Source organism: Saimiri boliviensis, chromosome 17 (assembly GCF_048565385.1).
Source record: "Saimiri boliviensis isolate mSaiBol1 chromosome 17, mSaiBol1.pri, whole genome shotgun sequence".
Lineage (NCBI taxonomy): Eukaryota > Metazoa > Chordata > Mammalia > Primates > Cebidae > Saimiri > Saimiri boliviensis.
The window spans coordinates 8815954-8833094 of record NC_133465.1 but is presented as its reverse complement, the minus strand read 5'-3'; the positions used below and the strand labels follow the sequence as shown (position 1 = coordinate 8833094).

General features: G+C 39.9%; 1 protein-coding gene across 4 annotated transcripts in view; it reads right to left on the bottom strand.

Moving 5' to 3' along the window:
- The window catches only part of NDEL1 (nudE neurodevelopment protein 1 like 1), a 57857-nt gene that overhangs the window by 16340 nt on the left and 24376 nt on the right, over positions 1-17141 (bottom strand). For all 4 annotated transcript variants that reach the window (XM_074388163.1, XM_074388164.1, XM_003929226.4 and 1 more), the window contains exons 2-6: positions 9402-9499; positions 7920-8073; positions 6887-7035; positions 3872-4008; positions 40-213 (exon numbers count right to left, since the gene is read on the bottom strand). In XM_074388163.1, the coding sequence (XP_074244264.1) occupies positions 40-213; positions 3872-4008; positions 6887-7035; positions 7920-8073; positions 9402-9499 (712 nt within the window). The remainder of the gene's footprint in view (positions 1-39; positions 214-3871; positions 4009-6886; positions 7036-7919; positions 8074-9401; positions 9500-17141) is intronic.

Below are 17141 nucleotides of genomic sequence, written 5' to 3'. Positions count from 1 at the left end.
ATCTAACACAACACCTCAAAAACAAAAGACATTACAAACCTTTTGGTGAAGGAAAAGTGTTCTCCGTTCCTTTGCCAACAGGGGTTGCTGGCAAAGAGAGTGACGCTTGGACAGCAGAGTCCATCTTTTCACAGTCTAGAGTTGGAGAGCTAGGAGCCGACTTTCTAGTTACTTCCTGTTGTCTTTCTCGAACTGCTAGTTCTTGCCTTAAATCTGTAAAATATTGCAAACGAGGGAAGGAATACTCACTAGAGGAAGAAAATATATCAAGAAAAGTGACATCTAAAATGTTGTAAAGACTTTCTTCCTAAATTACTATTTCTCAAAAAATAATTTTCTAGTTATTAATAATTTTTCTATCTAGGGTAATAAAAATGGCAAAACTACTATCGAAATGATCTTTCAGAATTTAAAAATGTTGTAATCTGAGAGAAGTTACTTATGCTCATATGCAAAAAGAAACAGTGCAGAGTACAGAGTACAATTCACACAAAAGTAAATATTCTTCACCAACTCATTTGCTTTTATTTTCAAATGTGTAGTTTTGGGATTACTGCAAAACTGTGTGGATTTTTGTAATTTTAAATGGGTTGGTATCAACTATCACCACTATGAAATATTTGGTTTTAGAAAAGAAGTACTCGGAACAGTTTAAAGTTTTTTCTTGCTTTCAAATATCAAGGATTTTTTTTTTTTTCTGACGAGTCTTGCTTTGTCACCCAGGCTGGAGTGCACTGGTGCAATCTCAGCTCACTGCAATCTCTGCCTCCGGGTGCAAGCAATTCTCCTGGCTCGGCCTCCCCAGTAGCTGGGATTACAGGCACCTGCCAGTATGCCCAGCTAAATTTTTTGTACTTTGAGTAGAGACAGGGTTGCACCATGTTGATCAGGCTGGTCTTGACCTCAAACGATCTGCCCGCCTCAGCCTCCCAAAGTGCTGCGATTACACACGTGAGCCACCACACCCAGCCAGTATCGAGTTTTTAACCAAAAATTAATGTTTTCTTTTCCTATTATGCAATTAACCTTTGTTTCTTTGTTTAACAAAGAAACAAAGTCATCCCCCTTTTGGGTATGTATCCTAAAGAATTCAAAACCGGATCTCAAAGAGATGTATTTACACACCCATGTTCACAGTGACATCATTCACAATAGTCAAGAGATGAGAGCAACTCGATGTCCACCCACAGATGAACAGATAAAGAAAACGAATACGTACAATGGACTATCATTCAGCCTTAAAAAAGAAGGAAATCTTGTCACGTGCTACACATGGATAAACCTTGACAACACTATGTTAAGTGTAATAAGGCAGTCACAAATAACTCTATAATTCCCCTTATATAAGGTATCTAAAGTAGTTGAACTCATAGAAAGTAGAAATGCGGTTGACAGGGGCTAAAAGGAAGGAAAAACGAGCAGTGACTACTCAACAGGCATAGTTTCAGTTTTGCAAGATGAAAAAGTTCTAAAAATCTGTTTATACAACAATTTCACTATACTTAACACTATTGGACTGTACACTTAAAAATGGTTAAGAAGCCAGGCACAGTGGCTCACACCTGTAATCCCAATATTTTGGGAGACAGAAACAGAAGGATCACTTAAGGCCAAGAGTTCAAGACCAGCCTGGCTGACAAAGTGAGACTGTGTTGTCACAAAAAAATGTTTTGTAATTAGCCGGATGTAGTAGCACATTCCTGTAATCCTAGCTACACAGGAGGCTGAGGTAGGAGGATCACTTAAGCCTAGGAGTTTGAGGCTGCAGTGAGCTACCATCACTCCACTGTATCCTAGCCTGGGCAACAGAGCAAATCCTGTCTCAAAAAAAAAAAAAAAACAGTAGTTAAGATGGTCAACGTAGGCCGGGCGCAGTGGCTCAAGCCTGTAATCCCAGCACTTTGGGAGGCCGAGGCAGGTGGATCACGAGGTCAAGAGATCGAGACCATCCTGGTCAACATGGTGAAACCCCGTCTCTACTAAAAATACAAAAAATTAGCTGGGCATGGTGGTGCGTGCCTGTAATCCCAGCTACTCAGGAGGCTGAGGCAGGAGAATTGCCTGAACCCAGGAGGCGGAGGCTGCGGTGAGCCAAGATCGTGCCATTGCACTCCAGCCTGGGTAACAAGAGCGAAACTCCGTCTCAAAAAAAAAAAAAAAAGATGGTCAACGTTATGTGTTTTTTACCACAATTATAACCAAGTAAGATATAAATTATGAGAAGTTCTTCAGGTAAATATACCACTTCCTCAGAGGAAAGAAAGGACATAATAAAACTATCTCTGAAAGATTCAATAAACATTGGACAAGAAGTTTCACAAGTAGTAATTGAACTACAAATCAGAAAACGAGATAGCAATTTTCAACTTTCAAATGGACTGATAAATTATTCTGTTAATAATTATTATTAACAAAGCTGTAGAGTATGAAGACACTCAGTTGTTACCACTAAAAATATTTCCTTTGCCTCTCCTAAAGAAATCAGCAGATACTCCTAAATATTATGAAGATCTTAGTCGCAGCACTACTTATAACCAACTCATTACTAAAACATAACCATATAATAGGTTATCTAACATTTTGAAAATCTGTTTTAAAAGATTTTTTTATTGTCATGGACCGTATTTTCTACGTTAAGTTGTGGGAAAAGTGGGGAAAAGAAATAAGGGTGCATGTAAGAGTCTGTGTGTCTGCATAGTACGGTCTTTCAAAAAAAATAGGCAGATAGGTACAGTCATAGGAAACACTGGAAAGAAATTCAACCAACTGTTAGGGGGTTCTCTCCAGATAAAGGATTGGCAGTACTTTCTATTTTCTTCTTTGTGGTATTTTGAATTCTATAATGCATAAGGGAAAAAGGGGGGGAAAAGGAAAATTTTAAAGGAAAGTATATATGAACTATACATATAATACGTATACAGCAGTATGTATACTATTTATGTGTATGTATACTATGTGTACATACTGCTGTATACGTATTATATATATCGTTTATTATTTAGGTAGGAGCAACAAGGAAAAAAACCAAAACAAATGCAACAGCATATGCACAGTGGTAGTGGCTACAGCTTTGGAAATCAGACCAGGGTTTAAACCTCAGCTGACAAGCTATATTACCTGGGACTAAACTCAAACTCTGTTTTCTCATCTCTAAAATAGAGATAAGAATATCTAGCTCTTAGCATTGATGATACAGGTATTAAATAAATTAGCAGATTTGCAGATATCACAGTGCTTAAAAAAGTATACAAAAGTACAGCTTTGTCCAGGCATGGTGGCTCACACCTGTACCCTCAGCACTTTGGGAGGCCAAGACAGGCAGATTATTTGAGGTCAGAAATTCGAGACCAGCCTGGCCAACACGGTGAAACCCGGTCTCTACTAAAAATACAAAAGTTAGCCGGGCATGCTGGTGGGCACCTGTAATCCCAGCTACTTGGGAGGCTGAGACAGGAGAATTGCCTGAGCCTGGGAGGTGGAGGCTGCAGTGAGCAGAGACCATGCCATTGCACTCCAACCGGGGCAACAGAGCAAGACTTCATCTCAAAAAAAAAAAAGATAGTATAGCTTTGAAAAAGTTGACCCTAAGCTGCTTCTTGCATAGGGACAGTAAGGTAAGGGATGACAGTTTTCCCTCAGTATACATAGGGACTGGTTCTAGGACCCCCACCTACACCAAAATTGGCACATACTCAAGTCCCACACTTGGCCCATAAATATGAAAAGTCAGTCCTCCGTATACAGGGTTTTGAATGCTGTGTATACCGTATTTTCACTCTGTGTTTGGTTGAAAAAAAGTCAAAGTGGACCCACACAGTTCAAACCCACATTGTTCAAGGGTCAACTATATTCTTTCAGTGATAAATTTTACCTCTTGCTTCATCCTTTAACCTCTGTACAGAGACCAACAAAGATTCCTTTTCATCAAGTTCACTTTCTAAAAACGCATTTCGTTCAATGGCCTGATTTAGCCTCTGTTCAAAGTCTTCCAGTGAAACTATTGTTGCCCTAAGAAGAAAATCAGAGTACATGAATTAAATAAATAACACATGCAAACAGAGAGTACAAATGAAAACTGTCATTTATCTCGTGACATTTCCTGACCTAGCCAGGCTGGCCCCATCCAAAGAAAACGATCTTGTCCCTTCCTACCACTGCTGGTACATAGTGTCTCTATCATTTGGGCAATATATTCAATATATTCTCTTAAATTCCCATCTATTCCGTAATGTTCCCCACTGATAGGCTAGTTGTTACGCTATTTATATCTAACACTGTATATTGAACACAATACAAAATCAAGTACACACATTTTCAGAAAGAAAACTTTTCAACACTTGTCATGTATATATGTAAGAGTTTGTTTAAAACATTAAGTCCTAAGTCAGGGAACTTAAAGCCAACTCACACTGACTTCCTAGAACTAAATCAAAAGGAAAATCCAAACTTTCCACACCTAAGTAAGGAAAGGCCCAGAGGTTCCTCTTTGCTTTCTGCAACCAATCAGACATTTGCATAGGGTGTTACTTTGTAACTTCACTTCAGCCTCTGATTTGGTTGCCCTCTGCAACCAATTAACCAATTAATTAGACTGATCACGGGCCACTACTTCATTTGCATGGGGTATACACCAAGTGGCCAATGGAAAACCTCTAGAGGGTATCTGGACACCAGAAGATCCCGTAACCAGGGCCCCTCAGCCGCTGCTTGGGCCTGCTCCCATCCTGGGGAGTGTATTTCCATTTTCAATAAATCCGTGCTTTTGTTGCTTCATTCCTTCCTTGCTTTGCTGTGTGTTTTGTACAAATATTTGTTCAAGAACCTGAATGACTTGCAGTCAAGACCCTCCACCAGTAACTGTCCCACTCCATTTACCTCCTGCCAACCCTTTTCTTCCTGGACTTCTCAGACACTCATTCAACAAACATTAACATGCACCTATTCTATGTCTCACACTATGTGCAATCTGCTATAGAAATAAAATTCCCTCACCTCAAGTCAGAATTTAAAGCCACATCTAATTTTATCAATTCCTACCAATTGCCAAAATGTCTCTCATATCCATTTCTTCTTCAACCTTCTGTCCCAAACTCCTCCAAAATTCTGCCTGAATTCTTCATTCATCACCTGGATTACTCCTAAATGGTCTTTACACCTCCTCCCTACTTCCAATTCCTATTATCTTCTCCAATCAAAATCTGTTATTACTCCTTTGTTTAAAAAACCAAATTAATGAGTTCTCCATTGCCTAGAGAGTGACTTTCAAACACAGCCTACTAGGTTGTTCACAGTCTGGCCCCAACCACCTTCCAGGCTCATCTCCTTCAGCCACACTATCACTATACACATCAATCAATGTGAAATATGGGCCAGGGGCAGTGGCTCATGCCTGTAATCCCAGCACTTTGAGAGGCCGAGGTGGGCAAATCACTTGAGGTCAGGAGTTCAAGACCAGCTTGACCAACATGGCAAAACCCCATCTCTACTAAAAATACAAAAATTAGCCAGGCATAGTGGCACACACCTGTAAACCCAGCTACTAGGGAGGCTGAGGCATGAGAATCGCTTGAACCCAGTAGGCAGAGGTTGCAGTGAGTGCAAACGGAGCCGCTGCACTCCAGCCTGGGCAACAAAGCAAGACTCCCATCTCAGAGAAAAAAAAAAAAAAAAAAGATCAAATATGAATACTTCAAGCACTTTCCTGCCTCTCTGCCTTTGCACCTGTCTTTTTACCCGGTTAACGGCTACTCTTCCTTGCAGACTCAGCAATGGCTTCCCAAATTCCACAAGGTGCTCTGGCTGCTGCCTCCTCTATGCCCTTGAGCAGCTTGCCCACTTCTTTTTACTAGGCTATTGACACAGTGAATGTACCTACGTGTCACCCCCAAGGGTAGTGACCTGACTAGCTCTGCATCTGTACATCACTGCATAAATAGGAAGAAAATATCAGGAAACTACTATAAAGTAATAGGAATTAAGTTTGGAATGATTAAGAAACAAATAATTACAGATGCATGAAAGTCTGGCAACAGTAATAGCAAGCCACTGTAGGCTGCTCAGAAAATTTGAACTGAAACCAACATTTTAAGAAAATTCATCAGTCAATAATAAAACACAAGAGAAGAAAAAGGAATAGAAATATAAAGACAGATCAGCTAGAAGATAACTGCAGAAACCAGGTATAAGATGTGAGGACCGACAGAAAGTACGGAAGTGTTAAGAACACAGAGGGAAGATGGAGGAAGGCATGGGACAGTTTAGAAAAAAACAACCCAGGCCAGGTACAGTGGCTCACGCCTGTAATCCCAACACTTGGAGAGGCCGAGGCAGGCAGATCACTTGATGCCGTAATTCAAGACCACCCTGGCCAACAAGGCAAAACCCATCTCTACTAAAAATACAAAAATTAGCCAGGTGTGGTGGTGCACACCTGTAATCACAGCTACTTGGAAGGCTGAGGCACAAGAATTGCTTGAACCTGGGAGGCAGAGGTTTCAGTGAGCCGAGATCATGCCACTTTTTAGGGCAACTATTATTGCCCTAAAAAGAAAAATTAGAGTACATGAATTTAATAAATAACACACTCTATACCTGCACTCCAGCCTGGGTGACAGAGTAAGACCCCGTCTCACAAAAACAAAACAAAATCAGTAAGATCAACAATGGCATAAGGAAGGAAAAAGGAAAAACTGAAAGAGAAAAGCTGTGAAGGGCATTATCTGGGAGATGAGGATTTGGGGTTCTTTTCCATACGATGAGTTACAGGTGACATGAAAAACCAAAAGGAATGTTCTAGGACTAAGATCTAGGAGAAAAGCCCAATAAAGATTTTCAACACTAATCATCAACTTCATTTTTTTCTAACAAAATGCAGTCATTCGTTTACCTTTTGGCTCGCTCCAGGTCGTCATTGGCCTGCTCCAGCTCTCTCACATACTTATGCAATTGCTCCTTAATGGCTCGAGTCTGACTTAAATCATCTTCTAACACTGAGACCTGCTTGTAGCTCTGTGCATACTGATGCTCTAGCTTCTCCTGAAGGCATCAGTTATAAAAAAGTACATGTCATTAATATACAGTCCTCTTTTAATAAAGATGTAACTCAAGTTAAAAGGGTGGGGGTAGAACCCAAGTAATTTGCCCACACTCTTTTAACAATTATTTTAAAAACAACTAAATCACACATTCATTCTAAGTGCCTAAACTCATGTTAAGTTTCGTCGACCAGTCTCCTCTCAGAAAGACACCCAATAACAATCTCTCTGAAAAGAAGTAATATAAAAAAAAACCCTTGCCTCAAAATCCCCAAACTTGTTGGGGAAACCTCTGGGTTTTCAGGCTAAATGTGGCCCAGGGTAAGCACAGAATTCAAATGCCCTACCCTTTACCTTCCCACCCAGAGTTCCCCAAACCCACCTATTCCCCAAACACTAAACACCCTCAAACATGTGGCTACAGTAGATGGCAAAGGGCAGAGAAAAGGATTAATCCTTTGGCTCCTAAAAACTCCTTTTTTAGAAGGGAAATCTTTAATCCAAATTAAATTCCAAAACTGAAAGAGCTATAAACAATAATGAAATAAATCCATATTTCCTATAATTGTAAACATACTTCAGAATGAGGTACTCTGTCAAAACAAATAATCAGGCAGCTTTTGAAAAGTATAGGAACTACAATATAATACAGCTAGAACATTACAGCTAGAAAAGTGACAGCTACAAAGTTTTTAAGTGAACTCCTAAACTCTAAACCACCTTTTCCCTTGGTTCCATGGAAGAAAACATTTTATTCAAAAATTAATTTCAAGCCTTTTTTTTAAACCACTTTTGTCACCTGCTGCTCTTAAGCACCTGAAAAATATACTTCTCATTTTAATTAAACCCAACACATTAAACACCAGCTTCTACTGCTGCAATTACCTTTAATGCCTCCACTTCATATTTCAGTCTTTGGTTATCAGCCTGCAAGTCTCTATTCCTTTGTTCAGCCTGTACTAATTGTGCCTCCAACTCTGCTTCTAATTCTCTGCTTCCTTCCTGGAATTCAACTAGCTCATCCCGAGCTTCCTGGAAGCTAATCAGAAACAAAGTGGGAAAGATGAGTTATAGTAAGAACCACAAGAATGGTCCTGGAGATGATTATATAGCAATTCGATAATTTTTGCTTGAATGCTAATGCTCTCATAAAATATACTAAAGACAATCTGTTTTCCATCTCTTACAGTATATATTCAGGATTCAATGAAAATTACTTACAAGCCCAAGAAGCAGTCACAAGTCAGTGATTACAATATTTATGAAAAGTAAGTCTACATGGTTCAATACCATTAACTTCTTCCACCACAGAACTCAGATGGGAGAAAAATGCATCTTTACTTTCATTAAAGTAACAAATTTGGCATTTCCCTCTGCTTTATTCAACAGAAATCACAGATATTTTCATGTCACAACAGAATTGCTGCATCTATCGCTAAATATCACTTATTCTCATGACTATTTCAAAATTAGGTAGTTATTACATTCACTTCTGTATCTTTTTTACTTAATGCATTAATAGAGAAGTACATATTGCTATGCCATAAATTAGATAACTTTTTTCAATACAGTTCATTTCCTTTGTAATTCTATTATTCTATGCACTTAAAAATATTATGCTGAGAAGTCCATAGGCTACCCCGGCCTATTACAACATCTATGACACAGAAAAAGATTAAGAATCCTGCCATAGATACACACCTTTCATATCCACTGGCACAACAGAATAACTGACTTCGGTGATAATAATGAAAGAGGAGTAAAAGGTTTGATAAGACTTAGTAAACTCTGTTAACCAAAATAGGAAAATGTATCAATATTTAGAAAGATCCCATTTTAAAAACAGAAATTTGAGACAAGTTTTGGTGCAAAAGGTTTTTATCTAAAAGTTCTCCCAACCAATAATTGAAATTGTATAAAACATTCCATGCCCCTGAAGCTTCTCCCCCTCCCTCAAAGCTTTGCTGGCTCTAGACACTGATCATGCTTGCCTGAGGAGAACGTAATCTGTTCTACGCAGCCCTAGACAGCTTATCAGAATCTCCAAATGACCAAAATGAAGAGGCAGAATCAGTGCACGCAAAGCAGGCCAAAGACGGCCTAAAAAGCATAAAGAAAGCAAATGATCAGAAGAAATCATAAATGACAGTTTTCCTACAATTTTAATAATTTGAACAATATAAAGACTTACAGCACGTTTATGCTATTTAAAAATAAGCAATGTGGCGACTATTTCTAGAATCTCAATCCTAGAATCCTAAATCTGTAATTCTAAATTTAGCTTTATGTTAAAAAGAAAAACATACAAACAAGACATGGTGCATTTCAAACGCCCTCCCCTACTTTTAGTGTGCTTTTCAACATTACCTTTGCTTATACTTCAAGGAAAGTTCCTTCCAATAAGCAGTTTCCTCCTTTAAACTTGAAAAATCTGGTATATCTTCACCATCCATGATCAAGAAAGCCTGTGAAATATTAAAGACAAATTAGAAAACAGAGAAATCTGGGCCGGGCGCGGTGGCTCAAGCCTGTAATCCCAGCACTTTGGGAGGCCGAGGCGGGTGGATCACGAGGTCAAGAGATCGAGACCATCCTGGTCAACATGGTGAAACCCCGTCTCTACTAAAAATACAAAAAATTAGCTGGGCATGGTGGCTCGTGCCTGTAATCCCAGCTACTCAGGAGGCTGAGGCAGGAGAATTGCCTGAACCCAGGAGGCGGAGGTTGCGGTGAGCCAAGATCGCGCCATTGCACTCCAGCCTGGGTAACAAGAGCGAAACTCCGTCTCAAAAAAAAACAAAAACAAACAAAAAAAAAGAAAACAGAAAAATCTAAGCAAAAGCATAAAATCTGGGACAACAATAAATTGCAGCATTTTGGAGGGAATAAAACATGAGATTCTAGTGGTCAACTCTCTTGTAACTCAGGCCTGTAAGCCACTTCACTGCTCCTCTCAGGGACCACCAATATTGTGAATGAGGTCTTAACAAAGGTTCTTTCACACAAAGCAACATGAGGCACTTTGGTTGCAGCACAGGTGCTGGGTGACTTGGCTAACAGAATCATGATGCACACAGAGTTCCAGCAGTTTGTTTAAGGCCAACTGGCCTTCTGGGAATCAGGAGACAGAAACAAGCTGATTGTCAGACGCTGCCACTGCTGCATGCATGCCCTTCCCAGGTGTACAATTGCTTCAAAACAGCTGCATCGAACATTTTATGCCATGTGACCCTACTAGAAAATCAGGTACCACATTCCCAATAATTTACTAAGATCAAATTTCTAAAAACTTCCTGTTAATTATCTTTGAAGTCCAAAGCTTCCTTCCAAAAGGCCACTAATCTCCAACTTCAGTGATCTCTCTTTCATCTTGGTTCTTCTCCCAAGGCATTCAGAGGGGGAAAAGCGATTTAATGAACTTACATTTGGACTAGCTACCTAAAACTCCCAACCGATCATCAGGCTCACTCTAGAGTCATGCCTACAGTTTCCTAGCACCCCACTTCCCAAGCATCCCACTTTACATTCCAGCACTACTGTTCAAAACTATCTTAACACACCATGCTATTTCAGGTCTGGAAAACCCACCCCAGGTCTTCTCTAGCTGGAATTGCTCCCCTAACCAGGAAAACTTCTACTTATCCTTAAAACCTAGTTGTCATCTTTTATAGAGAGGTTTTCTTGCCCTCAATTGAACAGCATTAAAATCTCTTGTACTCTTTGCTACCTCTATACCCTACACATGCTTTCACTGATATAATTACCACAGAGCAATGCATTTGCTTATACCTTTTGTGTCAACTGTTAGGCTGACTTATTTAGTTCCGTCTCAGTCCAATGCCTGCACAATAGTGTTTCAGGAAACATCATAAGAACTCTTATGATGTTTACTGAATTAAAGCATAATTGATTCAACCTAATCCATACTAGGCAGCAAGAAATTAAGACCAGCTTTAAAAGTAAATTAATAAAACCTGGAGATGCAGAGAACTTGGAGTTTATCTAGCACAAGCCACTCAGGAAGGTTTAGCAAACTTAAAGAAATGAAAGATTAAATCTCTCCACATCATCAAACATGGATCACAGCAGAAGTTCAGTAAATATTTGAATTAAGGTTGGGCATGGTGGTTCATGCCTGTAATCCCAACACATGGCGAGACTGAGGCAAGAGGACTGCTTAAGCCCAGAAGCAGTAAGGCTGCAGTAAGCCATGATTTTGAGGCTGCAGTGAGCCATGAGTGTGCTACTGCACTCCATCCTGGGCAACACAGCAAGACCCTATCTCTAAAATAAATAAATATCTGAAGTGATTTATAATCACCCTTTCATTATTCCCTGTTTACTTTCAAAGTACCACTTTATTAACATCTGAATTCCTACTTCAGGAATGGAGTAAGCAAAAAGATGTGTGGGTAGTTTACTTCTAGCTCACAATGTACCACCATATATTAAATCAGTATTAGAAAACCTATCATCAGTTAGACACAATTATTAATCCATACATGGGCAGCCACATTCAGTCACTTACATTGGCTCAGTACAGGCTCCGCATCAAAGAAAAGGGAGCTGATGGGATTTATCGGGAAGAACCCCGGGGATAACCACTGCACACTAGCTACCTCGAATCATCATCGTCCGGCCCTGAAATATAAATGGACAACCAAGAGCCACCCAACAAATAAGAAAACCCAGTAGCATGAATAAGAAAATTTTAGGACCTATTGAACTGACAGGAAACAGACAACTGAGGAAATGAGACTTTTTTCTTATACAAGAACTCAGGAGGTACTAGACAAAGACTTAAAAAAAAAAAAAAAAAAAAAAGTCAGGAGGGCTACCATCCTACACACTTCCTGAGACAAGCACACAAGAAGGGAGAAAACCATGACCTGGACAGCACAGGATGCAGGAAACCGGCTAAAACCTAGGACTGCAATAAAGAGAAGTCTCAGGATGAAGCCTAGTCCATTGGGCCTATAGAATGCTTCATACAGATGGATGACACCAAGAAAAATCAAGAATCCTGCAGAACAGAGAGCCTACAATACAAGTGAGAGGCTAGATATATTTGAGGTTGTGGTGAAGACATGTTACTCTACTGTCAATAAGAAAAAGAGCAATTTAAAAGCTCAGGAAAAAAGCAGCAGAAGTCCTGATTCATATACAAAACATTTTGTAAGTTAATAATTTCAAGTCTAATATTTTTTATTGATTTCACCTTATTTGAAGCAACTGGGATAAGTTCCATAAATTTATAGCCATCAATGAACTTCCTGTTTTTGGTCTTAACTTTGCCCTAGGTCCCATGTGTTGTCCTCTTGGAAGCTTCCAGGGTTTGGTGAACAAAACTGTATTCTCCTTTTTTATGCCCCCTCTGGTTTTGTAGCCTTTGATGATAATACCTCTCAGCCTTGGTCTTCCCAAAGTGATGATTTCTTGCCTTTTTAGCCTATAATCATTTGGCAGCCATCTCAGTTCCTTAAGTATTTTGTCATGCTTTATATTGTCCCTAGATACACCTGTCTGCCTTTCTGGGGCCAAGTGGCTAGTGCTGCTTCTGTGCTGAACATTTTATTCACCGGTTGGATAATTTTTCTTTTGAGTTTTCAGTATTCTTTGTTACTGTGCAGCAAGTGATGATATTGCCAATAGTGTGGCCCATGAACCCATATTGTTACAGAAGTTTCTAATGACTGTTAGATGCCTTCCTTAGTATCTAACATCTATTTGAAGGTGTTTGAAATGTGAAGCCAATTTTTCTACAAAAAGAGTTACAATTGTTTTGAATCTACAAATGCTATTCAGGAGTCCACTTCAAAACATTACTGTGTGGGGGTATTTTTTGTTGGTTTTGACCCATTTACATAGTATCAGAGGACCTACCAGCAGCTAATGCTTTGAAGAGCATTTAGTCAAATAGTGATTCCCTGCGGAATAGCATCGTTTACACCTCTAGATATACTGCGAGTATCCATTTGTCTCTGATTTTTAGTTCTTGAACAGGGACATCCTTTAATACAACCACCAACTTTCCCATGAGTGCCCACCTCCCCCATAACTCAGGTTTTAAACAGCCTTTTGCATGAAACTTCTTGATAATCTAGCCCTTGCATCCTCTTTGTTCAATTATTTACATTCAGTGTCAAATAATTCTAGTAAAACTATTTTACTTCACACACAATATTTTTTTTCTGAGACAGAGTCTCACTCTGTTGCCCAGGCTGGAGTGCAGTGGCACAATCTCAGTTCACTGCAACCTCCGACTCCCAGGTTCAAGCAATTCTCCTGCCGCAGCCTCCCAAGTAGCTGGAATTAGAGGTGCCCACCAACACACCTGGCTAATTTTTGTATTTTTGGTGGAGACGGGTTTTCATCATGTTAGCCAGGCTGGTCTCAAACTCCTGACGTCATAATCCACCCGCCTCGGCCTCCCAAAGTGCTGAAATTACAGGCATGAGCCACCATGCCCGGCCACATTCTTTATTTTCTTGCTAAATCTTACGTGAACTGAATGTTGACCACAACTTTTCTAATTGACAGGCTATTTTCACAACATGCTGATATTATACAACAGTATTATGTCAGATCATTTACTAAAAGGGCGATCATCTCTTCCAGATCAAACCAATTTAAAACACTTAACCAAGAATACGTCATAGGAGCAGCACAGCGAAGTGGTTAAGAGCCCAGACCCTGAAGCCAAACTGCCCAGGTCTAAAGTCAGACCTGGAAGTTCTGACTCTCTACTGACGCATCTACTCACTACTTGGGTGACCTTGGGCAAGTTACTTCATTATTCGGTGCCCAGTTTCCTCAGCTGTACAACAGGGATAATCATTAAAATGAAGTTATGAAGTGAGTTAATATTTGTAAAGTACTTAGGACAGAACCCGGCACATGGTAAAAAACATACATGTCGCTGGGTATACCTGTAATCCTAGCACATTGGGAGGCTGAGGCAGGTGGATAATGAGGTCAAGAGTTCAAGACCAGCCTGGCTGGCCAAGATGGTGAAACCGTCTCTACTAAAAACACAAAAAATTATCCAGGCGTGGTGGTGGTAGGCTATAATCCCAGGTGCTCAGGAGGCTGAGGCAGAGAACTGCTTGAACCTGGGAGGCAGAGGTTGCAGTAAGCCAAGTCTGCACCACTTCACTCCAGCCTGGGCAACAGAGCAAGACTCCATCTCAAAAAAAAAGAAAAAAGAAAAATATGTTCATCAAACTATCAAAAACTGGTAATTCAATAGTAGACCTTCCAAGTATGACCACAAAGTAAACAGGCTTCAAAATTTAAAACATCAAATGATTCTTTAAAATTAATCATTTCAGGAAGCTATATGCATATTCCAGTGATACCACCATTGCTGAAAAACATTTCCAAAACTACTTTTTTGGAATAACCTTTACGAGCCACACTAAAAATAAAGCAGGCTGGGCTCAGTGGCTCATGCCTATAATCCCAGTACTTTGGGAGGCTGAGGCAGGTGGATCACTTAAGGTCAGGAGTTTGAGACAAGCCTGGCCAACATGTTGAAACCTCAACTCTACTGAAACTACAAAAAAAAAAAAAAAAAAAAAAAATTAGCCAGGTGTGGTGGCGAGTACCTGTAATACCAGCTACTCAGAAGGCTGAGGCAGGAGAATCGCTTGAACCTGGGAGGAGGAGGTTGCAGTGAGCCTAGATCACACCACTGTATCCATCTCACACAACAGAGCAAGACTTCGTCTCAAAAGAAAAAAGAACAAAGCAAAAACTTCTTACTTTGTGGTCACACCTCATTTTTATTGCTTCCTAACTGGTATTATCCAGCTCTATCACCCTACTTTTTACCTATGAGATTTACCCTTTTCAAAAATCAGATTCTGGCCAGGCATAGTGGCTCAGGCATATAATACCAGCACTTTGGGAGGCTGAGATGGGAATGTCACTTGAGTCTAGGAGTTCAATACCAGCCTGGACAACATGCCGAAACTCCATCTGTAACAAAAACGAGCTGGGCATGGTGGCATGCACCTGTGGTCTCAGTTACTCCTGAGAGTGAGGTGGGAGGATCGCTTGAGTCCAGACAGTTGAGGCTGCAGTAAGCCGTAGTCACACCACTGCACTCCAGGGTGACAAAATGCGACCCTGTCCCCAAAAAAGTAAAAATAAAAATCAGATTCTTTACAAATAACAAAATTTGCTACCACTGCAGCTACTCAAAAGACAGTTTAAGGGACTGTTCTACAGTCTGTTCAGTTTGCTTCAAGTTACATTGGGAGGATGTGTTCACTGTGTTATTTGAAACTATGTAACTAGAGATATTCAGGCTATAGAAAGTTAGCCAATATAGAAAACATATTGCTAAAACAATGTTCTAATGGTACATTCACAATTTTCTGAAACTAAAATGAAGATGGATACTTATGTATTATTCTCTCCTGCCCCCACCCATCTTTAATATCAGGTCTCAATATCAACAGTCTCAAAAGCATGACAATTTTTACAAAAAGCATTACCATACCGTGTATGACCTTCAGAAATCTAGCAACAATCAACTCATTTGGGTTTAATACAGCCTGTCCAAAACGCTTTTTATTTACAAGGAATTACTCTTTGCACAATGGTAAGATAATCTATTTTAAATAATATTGTTTCTTGTTAACAGTTGTAAAATGGACTAGTGAGGTTGGAAGAGTCCTTTCGAAACTGACTATTGGTAATACATGCCTTTTGACTGAAATTCTACTACTCTCAAAGGTGACATTTACAGAATTTTTAACTCTTCAAAGTTGATCATAAACATGGTCTTTGATTTTATCAGACTGTTTTTTCTACTTTATGGAGTGTTCAGAAACTTACTTCAGAAGCAATTTTAAGCTTTAGTAACCACATTTATCTCAGCATTGTTTACAATGAAAATAAAAATAAGTTGTTTTGCAGATGTCATGAAAGCAAGATCTAAGTTTTACTAAGGTTCCTACTTATTTTAAGCTCCTTATCCAATTTCAATTTATTTAATTTTAAAAATCCAGCCTGGGCGACACAGCAAGACTCCGTCTCCCCCCAAAAAAAAAAAAAGAAAAAAAGAAAAAAAAAATCAAAAGAACTACAGCTTCAGAAGATTTAGCAACTTCTATCTGGATCAAGTCAAGCTCTAACCAGGGCTGGCCAAAGATTTTCTTTGTTCCTCATACATTCTAATTTTAAATAACAATAATCTTAATAATTCAGAAGACGTATCTCTTAGTTTCCCTTTACTTCTCTTCAGCCCGTGACTTAAGACTGCATTGTGCCCATCAGCTTCATGATTTAGCAAAGCCATTACCCTATCTTTTAAGCACATGAAGTGCAACACAATTTATCAGACAAAATAATTAACGAGCAACTCCTGAACAAGCTTCACAGTAAGAGTTTTCTCATGACTGAGCAGCAGTTTTTATCCTAGGTGAGTTTGCTCAAAAATAAATGAATCAGTAATCTACCAGCTTCTGGCGTATCTTTGGCAAGTCATACTTTCTGCCTTATTTTCTAGCTGAGAAGGATATAAAAATCCCACGAAAAGAAACCAGAACTCCGAGCCTAGAAATGTAAATTACGATCCAAGCTAAGCCACTCACCAGTTGGCTGTATAAATCAATTACCCCCATCCCAGCTGAATGTCTCTATCCAAATGGCGATAACATAATCAGTTGCAACCACCAGGTGATGCGGTTCAAAAGCAATAGGAAGAAGAGTGTTCTGAAACGTGTAAAGGCGCTACGTAAACAGATGGTAATAATCAGCAGTGATAGAACTCTCACTTCCTCTGCAAAACTTAGGGTCAACATCTTGTGGCTTACAACAAGAAAAGAGGCGAGGACAAGTAACCTGAGCCCGTAGGTGACACTTTCCCGACTCCAAGGGGAGGATGATTCGCAGTTCAGGGCGGAAGTCAGGGGAATGCCAATCCGAGCCCAACGTGGGCTGCTCGAGCTCTCGCCCCCCATGGGAAAGAGGCTCTGCGAGATTAAAATCCAACCCGGCTCCAAGCCACCCTCGCAACTGAAGGAATTTCGGGGAGAGGGGAGGAGGAGGGCTGGGCGCGCCGCTGCCACCTCCGACTGGGCCACTCCTTGCGCCGCC